This window comes from Centrocercus urophasianus, unplaced genomic scaffold (genome assembly GCF_019232065.1).
Source record: "Centrocercus urophasianus isolate 14NV4802_14NV808 unplaced genomic scaffold, USGS_Curo_1.0 seq_8, whole genome shotgun sequence".
NCBI classification, from domain to species: Eukaryota; Metazoa; Chordata; class Aves; order Galliformes; family Phasianidae; genus Centrocercus; species Centrocercus urophasianus.
In genome coordinates this window covers 750431-774018 of record NW_024885421.1, presented here as the reverse complement: position 1 = coordinate 774018, position 23588 = coordinate 750431, and the positions used below count along the sequence as shown (strand labels likewise).

General features: G+C 52.2%; 1 protein-coding gene across 1 annotated transcript in view; it reads left to right on the top strand.

Annotated features, from left to right (window-relative positions):
• Nucleotides 1-22005, top strand: part of CNTFR (ciliary neurotrophic factor receptor) — a 66605-nt gene extending 44600 nt beyond the window's left edge. The window contains exons 3-7 of the mRNA XM_042838454.1: nt 3542-3659; nt 4606-4772; nt 11012-11175; nt 20972-21152; nt 21860-22005. Of these exons, the coding sequence (XP_042694388.1) occupies nt 3542-3659; nt 4606-4772; nt 11012-11175; nt 20972-21152; nt 21860-22005 (776 nt within the window). The remainder of the gene's footprint in view (nt 1-3541; nt 3660-4605; nt 4773-11011; nt 11176-20971; nt 21153-21859) is intronic.
• The last annotated feature ends 1583 nt before the right edge of the window (nt 22006-23588 follow it).

The window sequence follows — 23588 nt, the reverse complement described above, 5'->3', positions numbered from 1 at the left end:
CTGCATGCAGGCGGGCTGTGTAACAGCCGGAGATCTGGCGTGAGCACGCAATGTTGTCATGGGCCCTGGAGGTTTTGCTGGCATGAACTGGGGATGATGAGTTATGCAGGTCATCCCGCGAGTGCACTGTAACATCGGTATCCCCTGCAGCCCGGGGTCTGAATGTGCCCCAAGTGAAAGAGAAGAAATACCTCCTACAGAAGTGTTTTAGAGACCTCTTAAAAGTTTTATGGGTACTATTTTTTTGTATCCCTCCACCTGTGGAACAAGGCATCTTTAGTACATTCAGCCCTCAGCAGGAGAGGAAAATTACAACTGATCCATTTCAGAAACCTCTAAAAATGACCTAAAATAACTTTTCTATATATAAAAATGCCACAATTTTAATGTCCATTATCTCATGACCTAGCAGGGCTAGGAAAAGCTATTGTAGATCATTTTTAGTGGTTTCTAAAATGGATCGGTTACACTTTTTTCCCTACTCAGTGGGACTCAGAGTACAAAGGCATCTGGGCTTTAGAGGTGGCAAGAGAGACAGAACCCTGTTCTAGGCTTCCTTAACTTATCCCTAGGAAGGGATACTTTAATCCTCAGGGGCCGTCTTGTGGTGTCCCCAGTCTGGCAGAGTGCTGGCGCTGCTCAGGCAGCAGTGATTCCTGATGAGCCAGAAGGGAATTGGTCAAGGGGATACAGTGCAGGATGAGGAGGGCAGCCCCATCCCTGACATGGGTCTTCTGCAGGATTTGCAGCACAGTAGTGATGGTTGAACAGATTATACTACCTGACAGAGTTGTCCATTTTGCAAGGAAATTGCACAAGTGAATGCATTCCTGTGAGTGGCATGAGCCTGCTCACTCCCTGAAGCTTTTCGCAGCAGCTGAGCAGAGGGGGTGATGGGGGTAATGGGGTTGGGAAGGAGCCGTGGCCCAGGCATTAGCCACCCCAGGCATGCAGAGTGGACGTCAGCAGAGCACGTGGGAGAGGTGGCTTCCTGCCATGCAAGAGGTTAATAGACAGATTAGAGAGGGCAAGCAGTGTTTGCAGCGAGAGGAGAGGAGCTGTGCCTTGATGGAGCTCAGCAGCTCCACAAGGCGACAGGGAAGTAAATATTTGTCAGGATTAGGGAGGCTGCAGGCGGTCACTCCCATGTGCCTCTGAGAAGTGCCCGTGCTGCAGGAGGCTGAGCCTTGAGCCTGGGCTCTAGGGGCTACGTGAGGCCACCACTGGGCTGGAGACTGCAGGGGCTCAGGGCTGGACATCAGCCTGGTGGGATAGGGAAAGGAAGGGTGGAACTGGGCTCTGTGCACCCAGACACACTGCCCAAAGCCTTCTGAGATCCTCAGGACAGAAAAAGCCTTTAATGCTCCCTGATGGCTCAGTTTTCCTTTGCTGCCTTTCTTGCTCTCTCTATCAGCCGTCAGCCTGGCCCACCTCCAAAGACAGCATTATGGAGTGCAGGATCGATTGGAGCCTGCTATTTTATTTGCTGTCTGTAAGATCCTTTGATGGGTAGGATGAGCTGTGCTGGCAAGGATTTTCTTGCCAAGGCTGGGAGAGGAGCAGGGTTGCAGGCCACCATCTGCTGTAGAGTGATGGGACTTGCCACCAGCTCAGGAAAGGTGGCCATGACCCTCTCTTGGTGCACCATCACATCTCACAAAGAGCTTGATGCTCCCGCTGTAGTGGCACCTGGGGACATGGCCAGGTGGGCCGTAAAGTGCCACAGCCACATCTCCAGATGGCATATCAGCCTGGCTTTGCACTGACTGAGTAAGCATGATGGAAGCAGAGACTTGGGCAGTTCCATCTCCCTTCTCAGGCTCCTCTTCCACCTTATGCCTAAAGGCACTACAGCCAAATGACTGAAGCTGCCACAAGCACAGAAGCTGGGGGCTGAGACCCTGCCCCTGACCCCAGCGTGGTGCCGAGGGTGCCCATGGAGATGCAGCTCCCTTGCAGACTGCTGCAGAGCAGGGGTAGGAATGGGCAGCAGCAAGCAATCCTGTGTCTTTTGCAAAGCAAGGCAGAGACACGAGGCCAACTCAGAGATTGCTGAGAGCTGAATCTGGTCTAATTGCAAAGATAAATTATCAGCTGGGCTAATTGCAGGTAGGGCAAGGCACCGTACAGGACATTGGCGTTGTCCTGTATCCAGAGCCTGGAGTGGCTCCCGCTCTCCTACAGGAGCTGTGCGGCGCTGAACGCAGGAGAGTCCCATGGCATCCCCCCTGCACTGCCACTGCCATACTCCCAGCGCCATTCCCAGCCCCGTTCCAGCCACCGTGCCAGGCGGGTGCTGTGAGCCCACACTGCCACCGCGCGGTCGCTGGGACACAAGAGCCTGTCCCGAAGTCCCCTGCACCACTTCACCCCTCAGAAACATCTCACAGGGGCCCTCAGAGACTTCCTGTTGGCCCCTGCAACAGGTGATGCTGTGCTCAGCTTGTTGCAGCCTCACTCTTAGGGTATCTGTGGGGCAGGGAAGGGGTTAAGGACGACCATAGGAAGAGGAGGAGAACAGAGATGTAGTGGGGAGAAGGCCCTTGTTTCTGTTCTTGCAATTAGCTATGGAGGATCTGCTTAAATAATTTACCTGGGAGGCTCATTACGAGGCTCTGGCCTTCGTCTGCCGTCTGAAGGCTGAAATAGCCATTAGGGGGAACACACATCTCCTGTCCAAGCAGCCTGCCTGCCCCTCCACATCCCACACCCTGCCCGTGCTGCCCGTTCTGTGGTGCCTCCTCGCTCCATCCTGCCGCAGGGTGATAAGGCATGCACAAGCCCCGTGCCTCAGTTTCCCCCATCCAGCCAAGGGAGTTCATCTTAGTACAAGGTGCCATACCATGGTGCTGCTCTTAGCAATGGAAGAGTACAGGTACTGAAAGGAGTTAACTTCAGTGATTTTAGTGTGTTACTAACCTGCAAGGGCAAAATTTATCAGCAGAAAGGTATCACAGTTCTTCCTCCCACATGAGTGTTTCACAGAGGCTTCCTGTCGCTCTGCTGCACTCCTGCATGCTGTGATATTTGCTTGTATGTTTGGGAAAGCCGAGTGCAGCATGAACACTTGGGGACAGGATGCTCTGCCTCACTGCTGAGAGCAACAGTACAGCTGTTCCTGCAGGGCTGGATTTTCCCTCTGGTTTCAGGCTGCTTCTCTGCATCTTGTCAAAGCTATCCTTCTCCATCCCTTTAAGGACCTCAGGTCTTCCTGAGGATCATCCCTCAACAAGAAGTTTAGCACTCCCTGGGGACATGATGGAGAAAGCCGTGAGCGCTGCAGCTTAATGGGGTCAAGAGAGCAGCACATCCTCCCCATCAGAATCATCTCTGTGTAGCGATCTCAAAGATAATTTCCCCAGTACCTGCCAACCTTCTCTGCCACCCTTTATCTCATCAGAACTGGTGACCTGCTGGGGGAGGAGGCAAGCTCTCAGCTGGACCTGGGGGTGTGCTTGAAGGGGAAGGACCTCTCCGTGTTTAGGAGCTGGTGATAAAGCCCACCTGGATGAATAATTCCTCTTTTCTTTTTCCTTGACAGTCCCTCCAAAAGAGCCAGTGCTGATGTGTCGGTCCAACAACTACCCGAAGGGTTTCTACTGCAGCTGGCACCTGCCCAGCCCCACCTACATCCCCAACTCCTTCAACATCTCTGTCATGTAAGTGCCTTGGAGGGAGAGCACTTCGTTCCCCACAGCAGGTTCCAAGTAGTGCTTGGGTCAGCTGTGCTGAGTATGTACTGTCAGTGCCTGAAAGATGGGCCCTAGGACGGATGCTTGGCATGGGGGCTTTGTCCCAAGGAAGATCCCATTTCCCTACAGGTGACTGCCAACATAGAGGCCTATGAGACCTGGAATCCTAAAGGCCTAGAGGGTTGAATATAAGGCATAAAATCCTTTAGGCCTGCTTAGGGGCAGGCATAGAAGGAAGCCTTGAAGCTCAGAAGCCCCAGTACCTAGGATGTTAACTAGAGTTCTCAAGCTCTAGAGAGAGACCTATGGGTCTAGGTGTGGATCTGGGGGCCTCAAGGCTCTGAGGCCAACTCGTAGATCCCCTTTCTGTGCCCCTGAAGTCCATCCTGTCCATGCCACTTCTCTGTGGTGGAGGTCATACCTTCTGTTTTTCAGCAATTTTGGCACAGCCATGCTCCCTCCTGAAAACTGGCTGTGGCCAGTTTGGGCCGTGGCATGGCATCACCCACCGCCCTGAGCAGGGGTCCTGGAACTACCCTTCTAATACCACGCCTTTGTTTTTGGGGCTTATTTCCTGAGCAGAAATAAAATAGATCCTGATCCTCCCACAGGAGAGGCAGAACCAACCCTAGCCCCAGCAAGGTCTCATCCTTGCAGCTGAACAGGGGAAGAGCAGCAGCAATTTCTGGAGGCCAGCACAAACACCTTCACCCCAGTCTCTCTGCAGACTTCCGTCCATAATAGCAGATCCTCATGCAAAATTCTCTCCCGTGAGGGTGGCAGAAGGGGTTCTGGCATTAGGGGACCTTGCACAGAGTGGGTGCACCACACTGCTGCTCTACAGCTGTGTGTGTGTGCATCCCCACCCTGAGTGCTGGCCTGTAGCTAATTGCTCTTCTCCTCCTACTTACAGACATGGCACGAGAGAGATGGTCTGTGAAAAGGACATCTTCCCCAAAAACAGGTGTCACATCAGATACCTCCAGCTCTTCTCAACAGTGAAGTACAAGGTTACTCTGACCGTCACGAATGCTCTGGGCAAAAACTCCACCACTCTCACCTTTGACGAGTTCGCCATAGGTAACTTCCACAGCAGCAACTGGCCTCTCTGAGCCAGTGTTGGGTTTGGTTTGATCTGTGCACTGCATCTCCCACTGCAGCAATGGGCAAAGGAAGCGTCAGGGTCCCAAGTCTCTGTCTGCCCATGCATGAGATAGAGCTGGGGTATGAGCCATGCTGGCATCTCTCTAGAGTCTCGAAGGATTGTGGCATTTGGGTTTTGCTGTGGGACATGTGCTCCTGCTGTGGTGTGTCTGGTGGAGGGGCTGCCATGTAGGGATACGACACCTGGGCATCCTGGGGGAGCAGGGCAGGGTGCAGACGAGCAGCCCCCATGTGGTCCCTGATGTTTTGACTGGTGCTATCCTCTGTGGTCTCAGGTTTCTCAGGGTGCTAAGCTACTATTAGTTAGGGTCTTGGGAAGCAGCTGTCACAGGGCAGAGGGCTGGGGAATCATGGCACTGCCCTTCTCACACCTCTGAATATTGCTGAAATAGAAGTTTTTTCTTCATGTTTGAAGCAAATTTGCAGGAATTGGCTTTGGAAGACAAATTCCAATTACATGTGCATGCATAGCACAAGCACAGCCCGGACATGGAGCAAAACTGACCCTCTGTGGCTGCTGTCGTCCTCTGAGTATTTCGCGTCACCCTGGCTATAAATGCCCAACAGAGCTCTGCAAGGCAGCAGGAGCAACCATGGTGCCATAATAGCTCTGTATGTATGCTGCCCCGTCTCCCACACTTCTGCAAGGCTATTGCTCAGCCTCCAACTGGCACCAATAGAGGCAGAGAGGGCTCAGCTCTGCTGATGGAACTCTTTCAATAGTGGACCATCCTGGAGCAAGCAGTTCAGAGGGAAAGTGGCAAAGCAGGGAGCTGAGCACGGGGCTTTTGCCACCTACCGAAGGCAAACCACAGCTGGTGAGGAGACAAGATTGTCCATTTTCAAACAGCAGGAAAAATGAGAGAGAGGAGTTCAGAAACAAGTCAAAAAACAATTTGCTGTTTACATGAGGCAATTACTGGACCAGAAAATCAAATAAATGAATCTCTGAAATGCAGCCAGCAGTCAGTCAGTGCTACGGACATGCTGCGTGTGCCAGTCTTGAGCAGCCAGAATTGCCAGAGTGCAGGTAGAAGAGCTCCACTGCTGTCTCAGATTTTCCCTTTCTACTCTAGGTCCTGGAAAACATCAAACAAGAAACAAGGTGCCAGTTCCGAACAGAGCGGGGAAATTATTTTGGAGCAGGGACTGGGACTGTCCTCTTGTGTCCCCACTGCTGTGATCCATATCCAAAGTTCCTATCCTTTGGTGCATTGTGAACATTAATAACAAAGCAAGGAGCTTAGAAGGGAAGTGGTGGAGTTTTAGTCACTTGGGTGTTTTTAAATGGAAATTGTTGTCTTTGTGGAAGATACACTCCTTAAATGAAGGTAACCTCCGGACAACAGTCCCAGGGCAGCAATTAAGCTGCATTTTCTGAGTTCCTTGCATTCCCTCCTCCAGGAGTTCAGGGCATCCTCCTGTAATATCTGCATCCCACCCATGCCCTTCCTGGTTTGGAGAACATCTGATGCCACTCCTGAGTAAAGCAGCCGGCACCACCTCTGCAGGAGGAATCTGCCGGTCCCCCTTCAGCAAGCAGGGGCATCCCCCCCAGGAAGCACACCCGGCTCAGCACCAGCACAATCCAGATCCAGCCCAGGAGCCTGAACTCAGCTGGGTCAGAGCAGCAATGAGCAGGGCCAGCTGCTAGCATGGGTGCAGTACCACTGCCTTTCACCAGATGTGTTCCAGCTGTTGCGGGGGTGTGAGACCCCCAGTACCCCATGGCAGATGCTCAAAGGCACTTAAGGAAGGGGTGATGGGACAGCACATTGCTTCAGTATATTCCAGCCTTAAAATCTCCACGTTCTGCATGGCTGTGAAATTTTCCCCCTTAGGATTTTTTACAGCTGTAGTGTGTAAGAAGTGCAGAGGTGATCAAGCAGGCAGTCAGCAGGAGTAGCAGAGATGTTCCAGGATGAACTCAGCAATAGCCAAGTATCCCACATCGAGCTTCTCCTTGGGCCTTCCCGATTTTTGATTAAAACAAGTGTGCTGCACTACTGTATTTTGCTTTTGCTTGGCATTTCTGCCTGGGTGATTCTGGTGGTAGGAGAGCCCTAGGTTGCCTTGCATGTCTGCAACTCCTGGAGATCTGCTCTCTGCAGCTGCAACTGCAGCAGTGCAGGGTAGAGCCTGTGCCCCAGAACAGTTAGTGGCACCCAGCAGAAGTCACCAGTCAGAGAGTTCATCTTTGAATTCTGCCTTGCTAAATGGAAGTGCAGAGAAACCTCAGGCTTGAAACAAAACTATTTCACTGACTTGTTGCAAAGGGTTCGGGGGTGTAAAGCCCTTACTTTGTGCCTGCTGGGACCACCCACTGGCCAACCACAAAAAGACCCCTGGGAAGAGGTGATCTCTTTTGGTTTTGCTTCCTTCCTCTTCCACCAGAGTCCTCAGCAGCAAATCCCCTCCCCAGCTGCTTGGAAGATGGACTCTAATTGAGTGGAAAATGAGTGGTGCTTTCTTTTGATATCTGGAGCCGATGCCTTGCTGGTGGTTGCACGATGCTGCCTGTTAGCAGCCAGCTACAAGGGGCTGCTCTGTATTTCCATTCCTAGTGATGACTGGAAGAAGGTTTCCAGCCCTCTGACCCCCATCTTTCATTGCTAGGATATCCGGGCAGCCTCCTGCCCTGTCTCGCTGCTGGAAATTGTTTTCATAATTATGTTTTCTGCAAAGGTATAAATATTAATAAAGGTGAATGTGGTGAGGGCAGGGCTGTGCAAAACCTTGCAGGCATCACATCTCCAGTCTCTAGCCAGGAGGGAGAAGGGCTGGAGGAAGAGAAGAGAGGGCTTGAGGCAGGGGAAGGTGCCAGGCAGGAGTGGTACAGTGTGCTAGGGGCTACCCTTCCCCTTCTGACTGCTGGGAACACTGATGTGATTCAGGGATGTATCCCCCACCTCCAAGAGCATCCTGCCACAGAGCGGGGACAGCACCACAGTGCCAGCATCCCACCTCAGTGGCAACGCCTTTTTTTCTTTTAATGCAAACACAGGGCAGATTAGCAGGAGAAGATGCACAGCATTAAAAATGTATTGGCAGCACTGATTATTCTGGCGAGATGGCAGGGCTGCAGACAAGCAAGGGAGCGCAGAGGGGCTTGCTTAGGTGTGATCACAGAGGATTTCACCCAAAAATTGTTGAGCAGATAATAAACCAAAGGTTTATTATCAGATTTTCTTACTTCACCCCATGCCACGCTGTTGGGATATGCTCAGGACAGGCGGAAAGTGGCAGCACAGGCAGTGGTGTCATTCCACATCTGCCACACATCCCTTGTGTGACCCTGGGGAGGTCGCACGATTGTCCCCACTGCATCTCCGGGGCAGTGAACGCACAGTGTTGCAGAGGGGCTGTGTGAGGATGAACGTGCTGTCCCCTGTAAGAAATTCAGTCTCTGAGCACGGGTATACAATTGCCTAGACAGAAGGTCAGTTCAATTCATACTACTTAGGGAGGCAGAATTAAATTACGTAGACTGACATTTGGCTAAGGCATGGAGTTTAATGTCCCTCTTCTCAGGGAAAATGCCAGGGGATATTTAACGGCCGCAAGGCATCCATTTCAGCATGGGGCAGAAGGATGGATACATGGTGTGTGCTCAGGCAGCACCTCCTTCGATGAGCACTTGTGGTCCAGCGTGAGCCTGCAGAGCCTTTAGGCAAAGCCTGTCCTGTTCTAAAGACAAGAGATAACTGCAGGACCCTTTCTGAACCCGAAAGCAAAGCAGAACGAGCTGGAAGCTGCCTCCCAACCAAATCCCATGTCTCCTTCTCAGGAATGTTTGGAGATGCTCCCTCAGCTCTGCAGGATAATATTACATCTGGTTTTGCAGCCGCTTAACCAATACTCAGCCTAATGCCCATCGTCCATTATTATTATTATTACTATTATTACTTATATTACATTACTGCCTGCGGGCCTGTGCTGAGGACACAGCTCCATTATGCTCACTGATGTACAGCCAGACAGCCCTTGCCTTGCAATTTGCTGCTTAAATGGACTGGGCAGACAAAGGCCGGGGGAAGGAGGAGCGGGGAGCAGGGACTTGGGATGCTATGGAGGATGAAGCACTCCTTCAAGGTCAGGCACTGGACCAGCTGCAGAGCTGGTGTAGATCCCCATGTACTGGCTCCCACATCCCCGCAGCGATGGAGGGACATGGCAGGAGTTTTCTGGGAGGGGCTGGCACTGCCGCACCTCTCTTAGGCCTGGGCAGGAGTCCCACAGCCAGGGGGACACGTGGGGAGGCAGACGCAGCCCTTGTGATGGTTTTCCCATTAAGACGCAGTGACGTTTGAAGGCTCGCTGCTGCTGGGAGCTCTGCCACGCTCACAGTAAGCCAGCACAGCTCTCCTCTAATGTGAGGGGGTCACGTCCCTGAAAAATGAAGGGATGACTTCCTCCCTCAGCATCAGGGCACCTTCCTTGCTCTCCTCCAACCTGACACAGTGGCGTTTCCCATTCCCTGTGTTATGCCAGAGCTCTCCTCACAGCTGTGACATCCTATTGCATCCATCTCCACCCTGGTGCTTTTATCCCTTGCTGTGGAGCCACAGTTTGCTTTCATCTGCATTCATTCAGCCAAACAGATTTTTTGTTTTGCAAACCCAGCCCAGTGAGCCAGCACTGGATTTATACTTTTCCGTATGTGTTTGGCCTCCAAGGCCCCATGGATGGAAGCTGATGTCCAGCCCAAGCCCAGGGATTCAAAGCGAGCAAGGGAATTACGCAGCCATCTGGAGTAGCTCAGCATTGCAGTCCCAGCAAATCATCCCTCCCTCCGCAGCTCCTGCCTGCCTCAAATTACTGCCTCAAGTTACTGTCCTCAAATATGATGACTACAAAAACCTCGTGCACAAATTGCCTGCACTGCCCAGCTCCAGCCCGCCCCTTGCAAAGTGGCAGTGAGTGGCAAGAACATGAGTTTCTGCAGCAGTGCCATCTCACATGAGCACCCAGTCCCATACAGCTTCAAGCCTCACTTGCCCCCTTCACTGACCAGAGGAAGCAAAGCCCTTGTGGAGATGTCATCTCCCTGGAGCCAGCAGGGAGGAGACGGCTCTGAGTGCATTGCAGGAGCTCTGTCAGGCTCTTCCCAACCCCAGAATCTCTCCTGCGTGATTGGAATTAGAGATGGTGCCTTCACAAGTTTCTGGTCAGATCAGGAGCACTGCTTTATCTGGCAGTTTCTAGGCTGAAGTGACAGTTTCTTCATGCAGTCTTCATGTGGATTTTGGGAGTGTTGAGAGCTCTCCCAGGACAGCACCATTCTGTGATTCTGTGATTAGGTGACCACCTGCATCACTATTCTTAGTGAACACAGAGAGCCTTGTGAGCAGTCCCATGGAAATCCTTCACCTTCCCGGCTCCCAAGTTTGCAGCAGAGATTCAGGATATCTCCATGCATAGCTCCTCAGAGGGGGTGTGTTTTAACCTGGCTGTCAGGCCCCTGCACAACCCGTATTTTAGACTTCTCAGAGCTTTGCTGCTGCAAACTGAGAGTCTGAGCTGTTGAGATCTGGGCAGACTTTTGGTGAGGAGCAAAGCTGACTCTGCAAGAGGCAACGCTGTTCATCACAGCCTATTTAGGTTTTGATCCCAGCACTTTAAAGTAGCAGCAACTTCTGAGCATGTTGCACAGTCAATTAATATTCACTTGAAATACTTATTGGGTAGTGAAAAAATATTCCTGTATCTCAGAAGCAGAGCAGGAATGACAAACCACCGGGTTTGCCTGTGCTGCATGCAATGGGTCAGTGCCTGGAATCCCCAGCCCTAAACTGCAACCTGCTGAGAGGTGAGTAGATCTGATGGCAGGTCAGACTCCCAGCCATCTGGAGGAGCAAGGAAAGCATGGAGTTAGGGCTCAGCAAGCTCCCTGCACTCACCCAGGTACCTGTGGAGAGGAGGGATGTTCTCTGTTCTGTCCAGGTGCTGGCATCTCCTTAGTGCTGATTATTCTGAGCCAGGATATTCCTGACCCATACGCACTAAAAGGTGATTTTCTACAGCTGATGAGCCATCACTTGGACTTACTCATCCCCAGAGCACATCACCTAGGCAGGCTTTTCACCCACCTCCCCACTGTAAGACCTGTTGCATCCAATCAGGGGGACTTTAACAGCTGTTCTTTTCCCTTCCAGTAAAGCCGGATCCTCCAGAGAGCGTGGTGGCCAAGCCTGTGCCCAATAACCCGAGGCGGCTGGAAGTGTCATGGCAGAACCCCTCATCCTGGCCCGACCCTGAGTCCTTCCCCCTCAAGTTCTTCCTGCGCTATCGGCCCCTCATCCTGGACCAGTGGCAGCACGTAAGTGATGCTGAGAAGCAGGCAGCAGGCTGGCAAGATGGGGTGACCTGGGACCGAGAAATGTCTGTTCACTTTCCTGTCAACACAGCCCCTTTTCCTCTCTTTTTTTTTCCGCCTCCCTTTTCTTCCTCTTTCTTTTAAGTCATATTCTGCCTACAAATGGCTCTGCAGGCTCTCCCCTTTTTGCATTTTAATCTGTGGCCTGTATCTGTTTTCCATACATATGTTCTATATAAAACCTGCCAACAAGATGTAAAAGGCATTTAAAGTATAAATGTCACTGCATTTAAATGTGCCTCTGCCACATTTAGATTTTGAGCCGAAGATAAAATACCGTTTGCAGTAACTCAGGGCACAGTCAGCAACGGAGCGATTGCCATGATGTTATCGTATTTCTTACTTTTATTTCTTGTTTCTTTAAAAAAAAAAATTGTCAGTGAAATCCTTGGCAGCCCGCAGGACAGATTTCATTTGTTAGCGGCAGGAAGATAACGAACAGGATTTTTTTCTTCTTCTTTGCTATATGCTGCTTGCATGCTCCACTTATGAAGGAAAGCAATCTGCTGCTGGATGAGAGGTGCTGCTGCACCAGTGTGGCTCATCCCGACATCTCCTAGATGGGCCAAAGGAAAGCCAATTAGGCAAGCGTGGCAGCGGGTTGCTTGATGAGGCATTTTGCCCAGAAAGGAGACAAATGGGAGCCAGCGTTCCATCCCCAAGGAGCTCACCTGCGATGCGATGCTGAGAGGGATTTTCTGCCAGACAGCTCTTCTTAGGGAGAAAAATATCTCAAAAAGGGAATGAGAGGCTTTGTGCTGTGCTTGTGTCGCTGTAAGACATCATCATCCCAGTGGGTTTTTCTCTTTCAGTTGCTTTTCTTTGATAAGGCAGTGGCGCAGGTCTTGTTTCAGACTGAAGTGTTTTGCTGATGGCTTTGAAAACTAGACAGGTGCTGGTAGAGTCTTCTCCCATTTGTCTCTCCCTGCCCTTCTCTTCTCAGAGGGAGGGAGAGAGCAGCTGCCAATCGCTCTGCTGGGACAAGAGAGAGATGGGAGAGTTTGGATTTTCGCATTGTTGGAAGAGCTTTTTCATTTTGAGGAGGAAAGTATTCAAACTGTGGGAAAAGGGGTAAAGTGCATGGGAAAATAGGAAATGCAAAGTCACTTATTTCAGCTTATGAAACCATTGTGAAAAAGGCTGATGTTTTCCCCAGCTGCAGCCTGGTCCTCATGATACATGTGCCAATGGGCTGTCTCCTGCCTCGACGTATTGGCTTGGGGCTAAGCCCATGAGGGGACAGAACAGTACACAGTGGGAAATACATGGAGGTGCTGGAGACACTGGGGTGAGGCACCCCAGCTGCAAAAGTCAGCTTTAGGGCAGTCAAAAGATGTCTTCCCAAGCTGCAGAGCGGGAGCAGTCCTCAGTATGGGTGCTTGAGAGCTGGAAAGCTCACCATCTCAGGAGGGCACAGTGGTCCCAGTGGTGTCACTCTTAATCCACGGCGTTTTGTAGGACTTGTTTCTCAGTCACTGGCTGATGGAGAAGTGTGTTTGGGGAATAATTTGCTTGGTAAGCAAGTGCAGTACCAGCCTTGCTTACTGAATCCCTACCCCACTGATTGCATAATGAAAAATCTGATTTATGGGTGATTAGAGGAAAACTGCCACTATTCATCAGATATTCATCAACTATTTGCAAAACCTAATTCAGTCAGTTCCCAAACACCAGGAATGGCAGTGCTGCAGCGCCAGAGCCCTGGGACCCCTGGGTGTGCTCAGCCACAGCCTCCTTAGCCCCTCTGGATACCTGGCAGATTTAGGTGTCTGCACCCAAAAGTGAGTTGCCAGATGCTATGAGCCCTAGAAGTTTAGCATCACTGGAGGTGTTGAAGAAACAAGATGTGGTACTGAAGGACATGATTAGTGAGCATAGCAGTGATGGGTTGATGATAGATGATCTTAGTGGTCTTTTCAACCTTAATGATTCTGTGATTCTATAAGCTCTGCTTTTCTAGACCCATTGCTTCTTGGCATCTTGAGAGTGCCCAAGGAGCACCCAAAATCTGTCCAGGAGAGGGAAGGCTATGGCTTGGTGGAGCCAAGACCAGCTCAGCATGACTTAAATTGATGGTAGGTCTCTCCTTATAGGGACTGGTGTCCTGAGATAGGATGAAGCATGACCTGTGTTTGCACAGCAAGGTGTTAATTTGTGCTGAGGTGAAGGTTTTCCTGAGTGCTTTGTGGAATGTCCATTGCTGTAAGAGCAGGACTAGAGGACAGCTCCAGAGACTGGCTAGAGATACAGCCCTCCATGCTCGCATTGCACGTGGCATTTCTTGGCAAAAGCTGCAATTCCTTCCTCCCCTCCGCCTCCCATTATCTGCACAGGGGCTGATTTATGCACAGCACCTCAGCAGACAGGACTGAATGAGCACTAATAGGATCAGATGGATGTCGAGCTGTCGAATACTGTAGGGCCTGATTCAATCAGCGTCTGCTTTCTCCCAGGCTCTTCCTTTCAGGATTTTAATAATGCCAGGCCTTGGCACCAGAAGATGAAGCCGTCCGTGGCGGGAACAGTGGATCTTATCAAGAGTGCTGCTGGGTGAGCCAGCTATCATTGCACAGCATCTTCCCCAGGGACAGCCAGCCTGGGAGGTGCAGAGCCAGGGGCACAGTGGGGACCCTCCTCCCCTCCTTGACATGGCAGAGTGCTCACAAAGGTGCGTTTCAGCCTCAGCACACCGTTTGCCCCCCCTTTCTCTGGGCTCAGCAATGAATTTCCGCTCAGGCCACTTAGCAGCTCTCGTGTTGGAGTTTGCTCTGGGAGTTATTACTGCATGCTCTGGGATTTATTAGCACAGAGAGACGATGAGTGTCCACGTGTGCGGGATGCTGCTTGCAGCAGGGCTGTCGTGACATCTCACAGCAGCTCTGTTGAACCCAGCACAAGCATTTGCCAGTTGTGCAGGACACACAACCACTCTGTGTCACATTGGGTGATCACTCTGTCTCACCGACACCGAGCTCACCCAGAAAGCTGAGCAGCTTCAACGTCACACTCTTCCCTTCTGGAAGAGGGGCTGGCAGTTTCTTTCCTGCATGAAGAGAGATGAGATATTTGTAGCCTAAACAGATTTTTCCATTCTCTCCTTTTGGCAGAATCTCATGTTCTGTCTCCTAAATATAAAACATTAAATGTTCAGGGTATCCTTTATTTTTCTCCTGCTTTTAAGTTTGTAATTCAAGCCAGATTAGCATGGTTTCCTCTTCTGTTTTATAGCCCCATCCTGGCCCCAAGCGAGCTCTCCTAATGCTCTCAGATGTTCCTCTAATGGATTACCTAGGCTGGAACTGGATACCCTTTCCTAATGGATTGCTAATAGCCTGTTTCTGGTTTTACAGGCTCCTTCGGTTAACTCGCAACAGCAGCTATCTCTGTGCATGCCTGCAGGCTGCCCACGAGCACAGCTGTGTGCACACTCGTGGATGCGATGGCATGCAGGTCCTTGGCCATGCACATGCTCCCCCACACAGCCGGGGATGTCCCAGGTGACGTCAGGAAGCCTGACACAGCTCGTGCACCAGATCTACTCTTGCTCAGGGGTATCACCTGGATCAGGATCTCTCCATGGTTGTTTCTAGCGGAGATGGCATGCGCTGAGCACTGGCGGGGTTGGTGCACAGGCGCAGGAATGTGGCAATGCTCAGAGGTAGTTGTAGGACTGGCAGCCAAGGAAGGAAGGGAGGATTTCCTCTGGTGAGCTGCCAGCAATTTGCAGATGCCGTTGTGAAGTCTAATTGAACGCATTGGCCGTGCTGACAACACGAAATGTTAACGAACCGTGCATCTTCAGATTTGCAGAAAAAGGTCATGAGATGCTTAAAGCTAATAATGCGATGGGGTTTTCTCCTTCATCTTCTGTTTTGGAAGCATTAGAGACGTGTTTGTAAGCATTTGCAAAGGCTGGAAACAGCTTTCTTTAGAACATCAAGGGGAGATCTTCATGGCTTGCCAGGATGTTAGGTGGCCGTGAGCAGCGGTCTGTGCAAGGTCTGCTGTGTGGGTAGGTTTAAGGATATTTCCCCCAAGCAAACCAACGTTTTTTACCAAATGTATGACTCTCACAGGCTAACATAACGCAGAAGTATGTCCTAATCCTATACGTCACTGCCCGTGATGGGCAAGGGGAGGAAGGAGCTGGGAAGGCAATTAATGTGACCGCCTGCTGCAGCCGCATCCCCTTTGGGATGGCTGCAGTGTCGCTTTGTGACACCACACTTATTTGTGCCTGTTTGCATCCCCGTGCTGCTTTGCCTGCATTTCCCTTCCTCGCTAGGCAGCCTTGGCAGGGAGGTCACCCTGACCCAGCGCCATTAAAGCTTCACGCCTGGTTGCTTTTACTGCGACACTTCTCTTCCTTCCCCTCCTGGCTGCAAAGTCAGTGATTAAAAAAGAGGTGGGGAAAAAAAAAAAAAAAAGAATCAATAGGAGGTAGGAGGAAGTGAAATGTTGAGGCTGGAATAGCGTCGCTTGCAGTTTGGTATGGGACAGGCAGAGCAGAGGTGCCACAGAGGTGGAAGTCCCATCTGCTGTAGTCCCTCTGCATTGGCCCCAGCAGTAGGAGGAAGCTTTTGCATGGTAAATGCATCTGCAGCCGGAGCCTGGAGATTGGTGCTGAATGCCCTGAGCATCCCAGCCCCATCCTCCTGTGGCTGCAAGCAAAGCAAGCTCTGACAGTTGTCGCTTGGCAGGAGGGGAAGACGTATCCGGAGACAGAGTCCCATTATTAACAAGATTACAGCTGTGCTTTCAAAGATGCTCTTTATTTTAAGCCAGAAGGGAGCCATTCAGCCTCATCTGGTGTGAGACAAGCCAAGCTGCGGAGGAGCCCTGCAATTACTCGTCCTCCCCAGCCAATAGCTGGAGCTGAGCTGTGTGCTGCAGTCTTTTTTGGGGGGTGACTGCAGGGACAATGGCTCAGACCTCCCTGGAACTTATCCACTGCCTGGCTGGCAGGGAGGAGGCACAGGGGGAGGAGAGTCCTTCACTTTTACCAACCTTTCAGTTATCACTGAAGGAGAGAGAAAGTTTTGTCTGGGGTTAACCAAACTGATTCCCGCCGTGCCACAGGAGGAGACGTTTGGGGTCTCTTTTATTAGTAATGAATGTCAGACCTATATGATTTCCAGACAAAAGGGGGAAAACAAAACCTTTCCTTGCCCCTGCTGACATCATTTCACAGGCAGCAGCAACTGTTTGCTGTGACCCAGCTCTCGGGGTTGACCCTGGTTTGGAGCAGGAGAAAACCCCTTCCAGGAGTCACAACGGAGAGCGGGAGGCATTGAGGAATGGAAAGTAGAGCTGCAAACACATTTTTGTGTGGGATGCAAAGAGTCATCCAGTCCTCCCTTCTTCACTGTCTTCCAGCACATCGCACCACCAAGCCCAGCTGCAGGGCAGGGAGGGCTGAGGTCCTCTCCTTTTGGAGATCATCCAGGTATCAACCTTGCACTGCATCACCCTGTTCACCAGTAGTTGCTTCCTGGCAGCACAGAATGGAAATAGAGCTTGACTGGGAGCAGAACACACTGTGACCTCTTTACTGCCAGGGCACCTTGGCAGGCTACAGGAGCACAGGGGGAAATCACAGCTTTAGCCTCCGCTTCACTGTGTGGGAGGATACAGTGCCCTTTAAACTTGTGTTAGCCATGGGATGAGAGATGGACACTGCTCGGTGTGTACAGTGTCCCAAGGATGGAGACCTGCAGAATGCCAGCCCATGCTGCCCTAGGCAAGATGTAGGCTGAATTACTGCTGAATTACTGGGGCTCAAGGGCTCTTTTTCATTTCTCTCTGGTGGTTTTTTGTTGTTGTTTTGGTGGGGTTTTTTTGCAATGCTAATAGCTCTGCATTGCACTGGCTGCTGATCCCTCATTAATCTGGGCAGCGCTTTACAGCCAGCCAGAGTGACTTTTGGCAGGTGCACAAAGGCAGGCTGCAAAATGCAGACCCCTCCAGCCAAAAAAAAAAAATTACCATGCTCAGCCTTCTCCAACTTTTTTCTCTGTGTGACAGGGACGCGGATTAAGGAATTTCTCCCTCTCCCTTTGATGCTGTGTGCCCAGCCATCCCTCCGTGTCCTCCCCAGTCTGTTCTCGCTGCCTCTCCCTTTCTGTGTCCAGTTGGAACCTGTGTGTTTTCCCATCTGCTGCTGCTGCTGCATTTCTGTGCTGAGACACAGGCACCCGTTCATGGACTTTCTCATCAACCATGACAAAGCTGTTCTCTCTCTGATATATCCCCTAGCTCAGAAATGCCTTTTGGAAAACTTGAACTGCGCTTCAGGACATCCTATGTAAGGGGGGAGATGGGTGCTGTACCCTACACCTTCCCTTTTTATTTGCTGTCTAAATAGCTTAGGACAGCATCCTCCAAGATCCCACAAGGAAGATGCTTCATCCTGGGTCTTGGGGAGCATCCCCATGACCCCATAGTCCCATCTGCAAACATTCAGCTGCAGGCCAGCTGCATCTGGAGGGCAGCAGGAAAAGCAGGTGCTGAGGACATTCTTTCAAGTGCTGTATGTGCAGCACTAGGTGCTAGGAGCCTATCTCTGCTGGGCACCCTGATCCAGCTTGGGTTTGGGGCAGAGGAGCTCAAACTCCTTTCCTGCAGGACTGTGCCCTGGGAAGGGAGCACCTAATTCTGGCCATACGGATGAGAGGCAGTCGAGGGCTGGTTCTTTGCCTCGTCAGCAGGCTGGAAAACAGTAAAGCCCAGCACAGAGCCATACTGGGGGCTGAAGTCTTGCCTATCTCTGCTCCATGCAAGGCCTCTCCTTGAAGACATTTCCCCTGTGCAGGCAGCTGCAGTCACATCCTTTGCCCCAGCAGGACAACGACATCCTGTGATGACCACAGCTGCTGCCCCTTTCATGTTCCCAGTGTCACCCAGGAGTGCCATGCCACAGCTCCAGATGCCCTTCCTGATACCAAGCAGCAGGGCGGTGGGGGGACAGGGAACAGGCACCGTGGCACACTCTGACCTCTGATCCTGGCTGAGGCATTAGCAGTATCTGCTGGAGTCCCAGAATGATGAGCAGGCATTAAAGACAAATTCTGCCTGAATGATCCCAAACACTGCACCTGCTTCCAGCATTGAAGCCTACACCCCCTAAACCTGGCACCCTAATCAGCTGCACTTGTGCCAGTGGGTCAGACCCTGGCTCAGTGCTTTTGCTCTTCCCTGCAGAACTCATGCCCCATGTGCAGGGATAAGCAGGGCTAAGCATCCCTCTTCCCAACCCAAAAAGTGCAGTGCTGAGACAGACACACACCTTTCTCCCTGCTCCCCTGTGGATTTGATAACAACTTCGCACCTCGCGGGCGGCAGAAGGCCCTTTGCTCCAGATCTGCTGCAGATGTGAGGCTCCAAGCCACTGGGAGCACCTGAGAGCACAAAGCCTGGCTTGCGGCAGGCTGCAGGCAGCTCTCAGAGAGGGAACAGGGGCAGAAAGGCTCTTGCCCACAGTGAAAAAACAAAGCATCCCCTTCTCTAGTGGGGAACTTAGTGGCTTTATAAAAGCTGAGGGTGATATCTGTGTAAGAAAAGGATTAAATCTGTGCTAGGATGTTGAACATGCTGTGCAGGTGAGATGGGAAGAGGGCTGATTGTTTCTCAGAATGGGTTCCCTCCTTTCTGATATCCCTGCAAGGAGCAGGGTGATGGCTTTGACCACACCAGTCACTAGCCAGGCAGTTCTGCCAAGGCACACATCCCTAGCAGGGACAGTGTCCCCATGCATGCTGAGATGCATTGTCAGGACATCCTTGCCACATCAGCACACTGACTGTGCTGCATCCCAGTGGTGCAGCCCCCTTGGCTGTTCAGCTCTTTTCAGTTTCTGGGATGCAAGCAAGAACCAGGCTGAAGTCTTCATCTCTATCTTTCTCTTGCTGTTGAACCAAGTTCTTAATAAAATTCAGCTGTCAGTGTTACCCTGGGCAGTGGAATGCTGTGCTGGAGCCTTCTGCTCCTGGAAGCATCGCCCACCTTGCTGCTGTCTCCTGAAGCCTCAGCCACCATCTGCTCCCACATCCCAGGCTGAGTTCTGGGGCTCACTGGGCACAAATGCTCTGGGATCTTCCCTGAATAATGTCATAGAATCATAGAATCCTTAGAGTTGGAACGGACATTTAAAGGTCATCTATTCTAACCCCCTGCAATAAGCAGGGACATCCACAGCTAGATCAGGCTCCGAGATCTTGATCCAACCTTGACCTGAAAGTCTCCAAGGATAAGGCATCAACCACATCTCCAGGTAACTTGTTCCAGTGACCCACCACCCTCACTGTAAAAGACTTTTTCTGTGTATCCAACCTAAATATACCCTCCTTGAGCTTGAGGCCACTTCTCTTTTTTTCTGTAATGACAGATACTGCTGAAGAGTCAGTCCTCTTCATTCCTGTAGCTGAAAGGCTGCTCTCAGGTCTCCCTCAGCCTTCTCTTCTCTAGGATGCACAGCCCCAGCTCTCTCAGCCTGTCCTCATAGGAGAGCTGTTCCATCCTTTGGATCATTTTTGTGGCCCTCCTCTGGGTGTGCTCCAACAGGTCTATGTCTCTCCTGTGCTGAGGACTCCACATATGGACGCAGATGTCCCTGCCCCCAGAGCTGCTCAGAGCCACTGGGACCACAGCACTTGGCTTGAAGCCATCAGCAGGCTCAGAGGCCAAGCACCATGTCCCCCCCTTTGCCTCCTGAGCAGATGGGCTGTGTCAGTCCCTCATCCCCCCTGGACATGTTTATTATCAACATGTGTTGCGAGGGAAGGTGGTTCGTGTCAGCTGGGCGAGTGGGGAGGAGAAGGCTGCACAAAGGGGTGTCCATGGTCATGCAGGGTTTGTGTGGCCCCGTGCTACTCCAAGCCAGACACAATTAGCATGGATGGGAAATGAAACCAGTGGGTATTAATGATGAACCTCAAGGAAGGCTGCAAAATGATGCACAGCGCTCTCCCGCAGCGGTCCCTTTGGTGACCACAGGAGTCTGATGCAGCTTAGTGTTATCCCTGACATGTTGTGTCAGTGCTGAGCTTTCCTCTGCTGTCAGTACTGTGTGATTGCTCAACAGTGACCCTGCAGTGTGGATGCATTTCTATCAGGACATATCGCCAAGTGGATCAGATGTCCCCAGGAGGAGAAGGAGTGGGGTTGCTGGAGATGTGCTGGCAAGGGAACCTCCTCTCAGTCTTGAAAGAATGTTGATTGACTGTCAATGCCAGGCTACCCTGATCCCCACATCCCAATATGTCCGGGCAGAACTGCCCACACATTTACTAGTTTATGGTGACCTCTAGAGGAAGCAACTCCACTCTGGCTCTGCAGATCTGGGGACTCACTGCACCCTTGGCTTAGCTGGAGCTGGAGCATCTCCCTGTGTGTCCTTGTGCTGCACAGTGATCATACCTCTGGCCCAAACCACCCCAGAAAAACTTCCAGTCTGGTTTGGAGGATGTGTGGGGACATGTGGATATCAGGATTAACACTCTGCCTATTTCCATTTATGCACAGCCAGCTTCAATCCCAGCCCTTTACCCCCTTGCTTTGCCTTTAGATGATATTTTCTCCCTATGGGGGTAAAAAAAAAAAAAAAAGTGACGTGAACCAGTCTCTTTATCACCCTCTAGCTGGGCTAAACACACTGATCATCTCATACTTCCCACTGCCGGAGTTCCTCCTCTGGCTGCCTCCCATCCCCAGCACCCCCTGCCTGATCCCCACCTGCCCGCAGGTCGAGCTGTCGGATGGCACATCGCACACCATCACAGATGCCTATGCTGGCAAGGAGTACATCATCCAGGTGGCCGCCAAAGACAACGACATCGGCACGTGGAGCGACTGGAGCGTGGCTGTGCATGCCACCCCCTGGACGGAGGAGCCCAAGCACCTCACCACGGAGGTTCAGATCACAGGTGAGACCCTCACCCAGCACAAACACCCTACACTCAGGAGTCCGGGGTGTGGAGACCCCCAGCACTGGGGGTGTGTGGCAGAGGAGGGCACAGCCCTTTACCACGTGCCTTCACGAGCCTGTGGCCCTGTTGCGTGGTTGGAATGGCCCAGGAGGTGCTGACTCAGCACACCTAGCTCTGGCATCTTCCTCACTGGAGTGCTCCAAGTGCCACGACAGGGCTCTGGATTTATTATTATTTGCTGGAGTGCTGCCCCCCACCATCTCCAGCTCTTCCTCTCCTCCACAGCTCCAACCCCGCGCAATGGCTCGGAGCGATGCCAGTTAGAAATAAAAGCCCCCAAGTTAACAAGCCTCTGTTTCTAGGAAAGAGCTGGGACCGTGTCCAAATGCACGTTATCAGCCCTTGGCTTCCCAGAAGGATGGGAGCGTGCCCTGCGCCGGTTCCCCTGACTGGCACCAGCTGTGGGGTGGCTGGGAAGCACTGGGGGACACTCATTGCCAGGCACTCTGGAACCCTCTGGGTCTACTGTTAGAGAACAGAAAGTCCCATAGACCACACTGTCTCCATTCTCATCATCTTCTCCATCCAGCTTGGCCCTAGAGTAGCACCGTTGGGCAGTGTGGGGATGGGATGCCGCCCTACTCCTGTGGGCAACATCCTAGGGGGCCCCAGCTCCTCTCACCACCCACTCTCCCTCCCTGCAGAGACGACGAGCACCAGCACTTCCTCTTTCATGCCGCCCCCCACCACCAAGATCTGCGACAAGGGGGCCGGAGTGGGCAGTGGCGCCGTGGCAGTGTGTTGGACAGCTGGACTGGTCTTGGCTGCCTATGGTGTCCTCTTTATTTAGTGAGTATGCCCCAAATGGGGGCATGAGGGATGGGGTGGGTGCTGGAAGGGCGTGAAGAGCTCAGGGTCTCTTGCATGGTCGGGAAGGAGACGCTGAGCAGCCTGTGGGCGACGGCTGTTGGGTAGGAAGCATTTGGGTTTGCTTGCAGTTCTTTGTCAATAAACCCAACATGGCTGCTTTTCCAAATCGGGTGTTCTGGTGAAGATAGCTGGGCATGGTTTTTCAGACACCTTCTGCAAAGCTTGCAAAGGAGTTGGGCTTCGATGCTCATGTTCAGCAGAGATGGGGCATAAAGGATGTGCCACCCACCAGGAGGCACCAGAAAGTGCACCAAACAGCCTCTCACATACTGAGGCAGAATGTTGAAAGGTGCACACAGTGAGAGTGGGGTTGGTGTCTTCTCACTGGTGACAGGTGACAGGATGAGGGGAAATGGACTCAAGTTGTGCCAGGGGAGGTTTAGGCTGGATATCTGGAAAAAGTTCTTTACAGAAAGGGTTGTTAAGCACTGGAATGGGCTCCCCAGGGAGGTGGTTGAGTCACCATCCCTGGATGTGTTGAAAAACATTTGGATGTGGTGCTCAGGGACAAGATTTAGCAGAGAATTGTTAGATTTAGGGCAGTATGTTTAGGTTGTGGTTGGACTTGATGAACTTGAGGGTCTTTTCCCACCTGAGCAATTCTATGGTTCTGTGAGTCTACGTGACCCATGGCAGTTCCCATGGTCCTTTCCCTTTGGGTGCATCACCCCCATGTATGATATTAGTGGTGGCAATAGCAGAGGTGGTGTCACGCAGACAACGGTGCAAGGGCAGGGTCCTTTGGGAGGAGAAGGTGGAAGTGATGGTTTTGCGTGCTCAGGTTCTGAGGAGGTGTGCATTTCTTCCTGGGGAAAAAGCCATATTCAGCTCAGCGTATCCCCAGAGCTGTGTCAGTAGCTGGACACTCCTGCTAGCTGGCAGGAGGATGAGTGACCCTTCTCTTCCTCATCACAGATCCCCATCTGTCGCAGCCCAGTGGAGACAACCTCCCACAGCCACCGCCACCGCCACCACCACCCTCCCTCCGCACCCTGCCCGTTCTGAGTCTCTTTATCTCTTCGATTTTGCACACGTTGAGGACGTATCACGCTTCTCGCCATCGCTGCGGAGGAGGACAGAGCCACCATCCCCCCTCCAGGAGGACCTGCCCCAAAAATCCTCGCCGAGAGCCCGGAGCGAGGACATGCACTTGTCCCCATGTCACCCACTCCGCCCCACTCTCAGCAAGGCGCAACGAGCCCGGGCACCGTGCCGCAGCCCCGGATCCAGCGGGCCAGCCCCGCCATCGCTCATACAGCTAACCCGCCACGCCAAAGACGTGCCACCGCCGCGCCGCCGGGACGCGGGTGACAGAGAGCGTGATGGCGCGCTTGGAAGAGGGGATGGGAAACGGGGACGGGGATGGAGGGATGCTCTCAACCTGCGGCCAAAGGGGGCACCCCGAGGACCGGACTCACTCCCCCCTGAGCTCTTGATGGCGTGGAAAAGCTGGAGGGGTGCAGGGTGAGGGCTCGGTCCCCTCCGAGGGGATGGTGGAGGGAT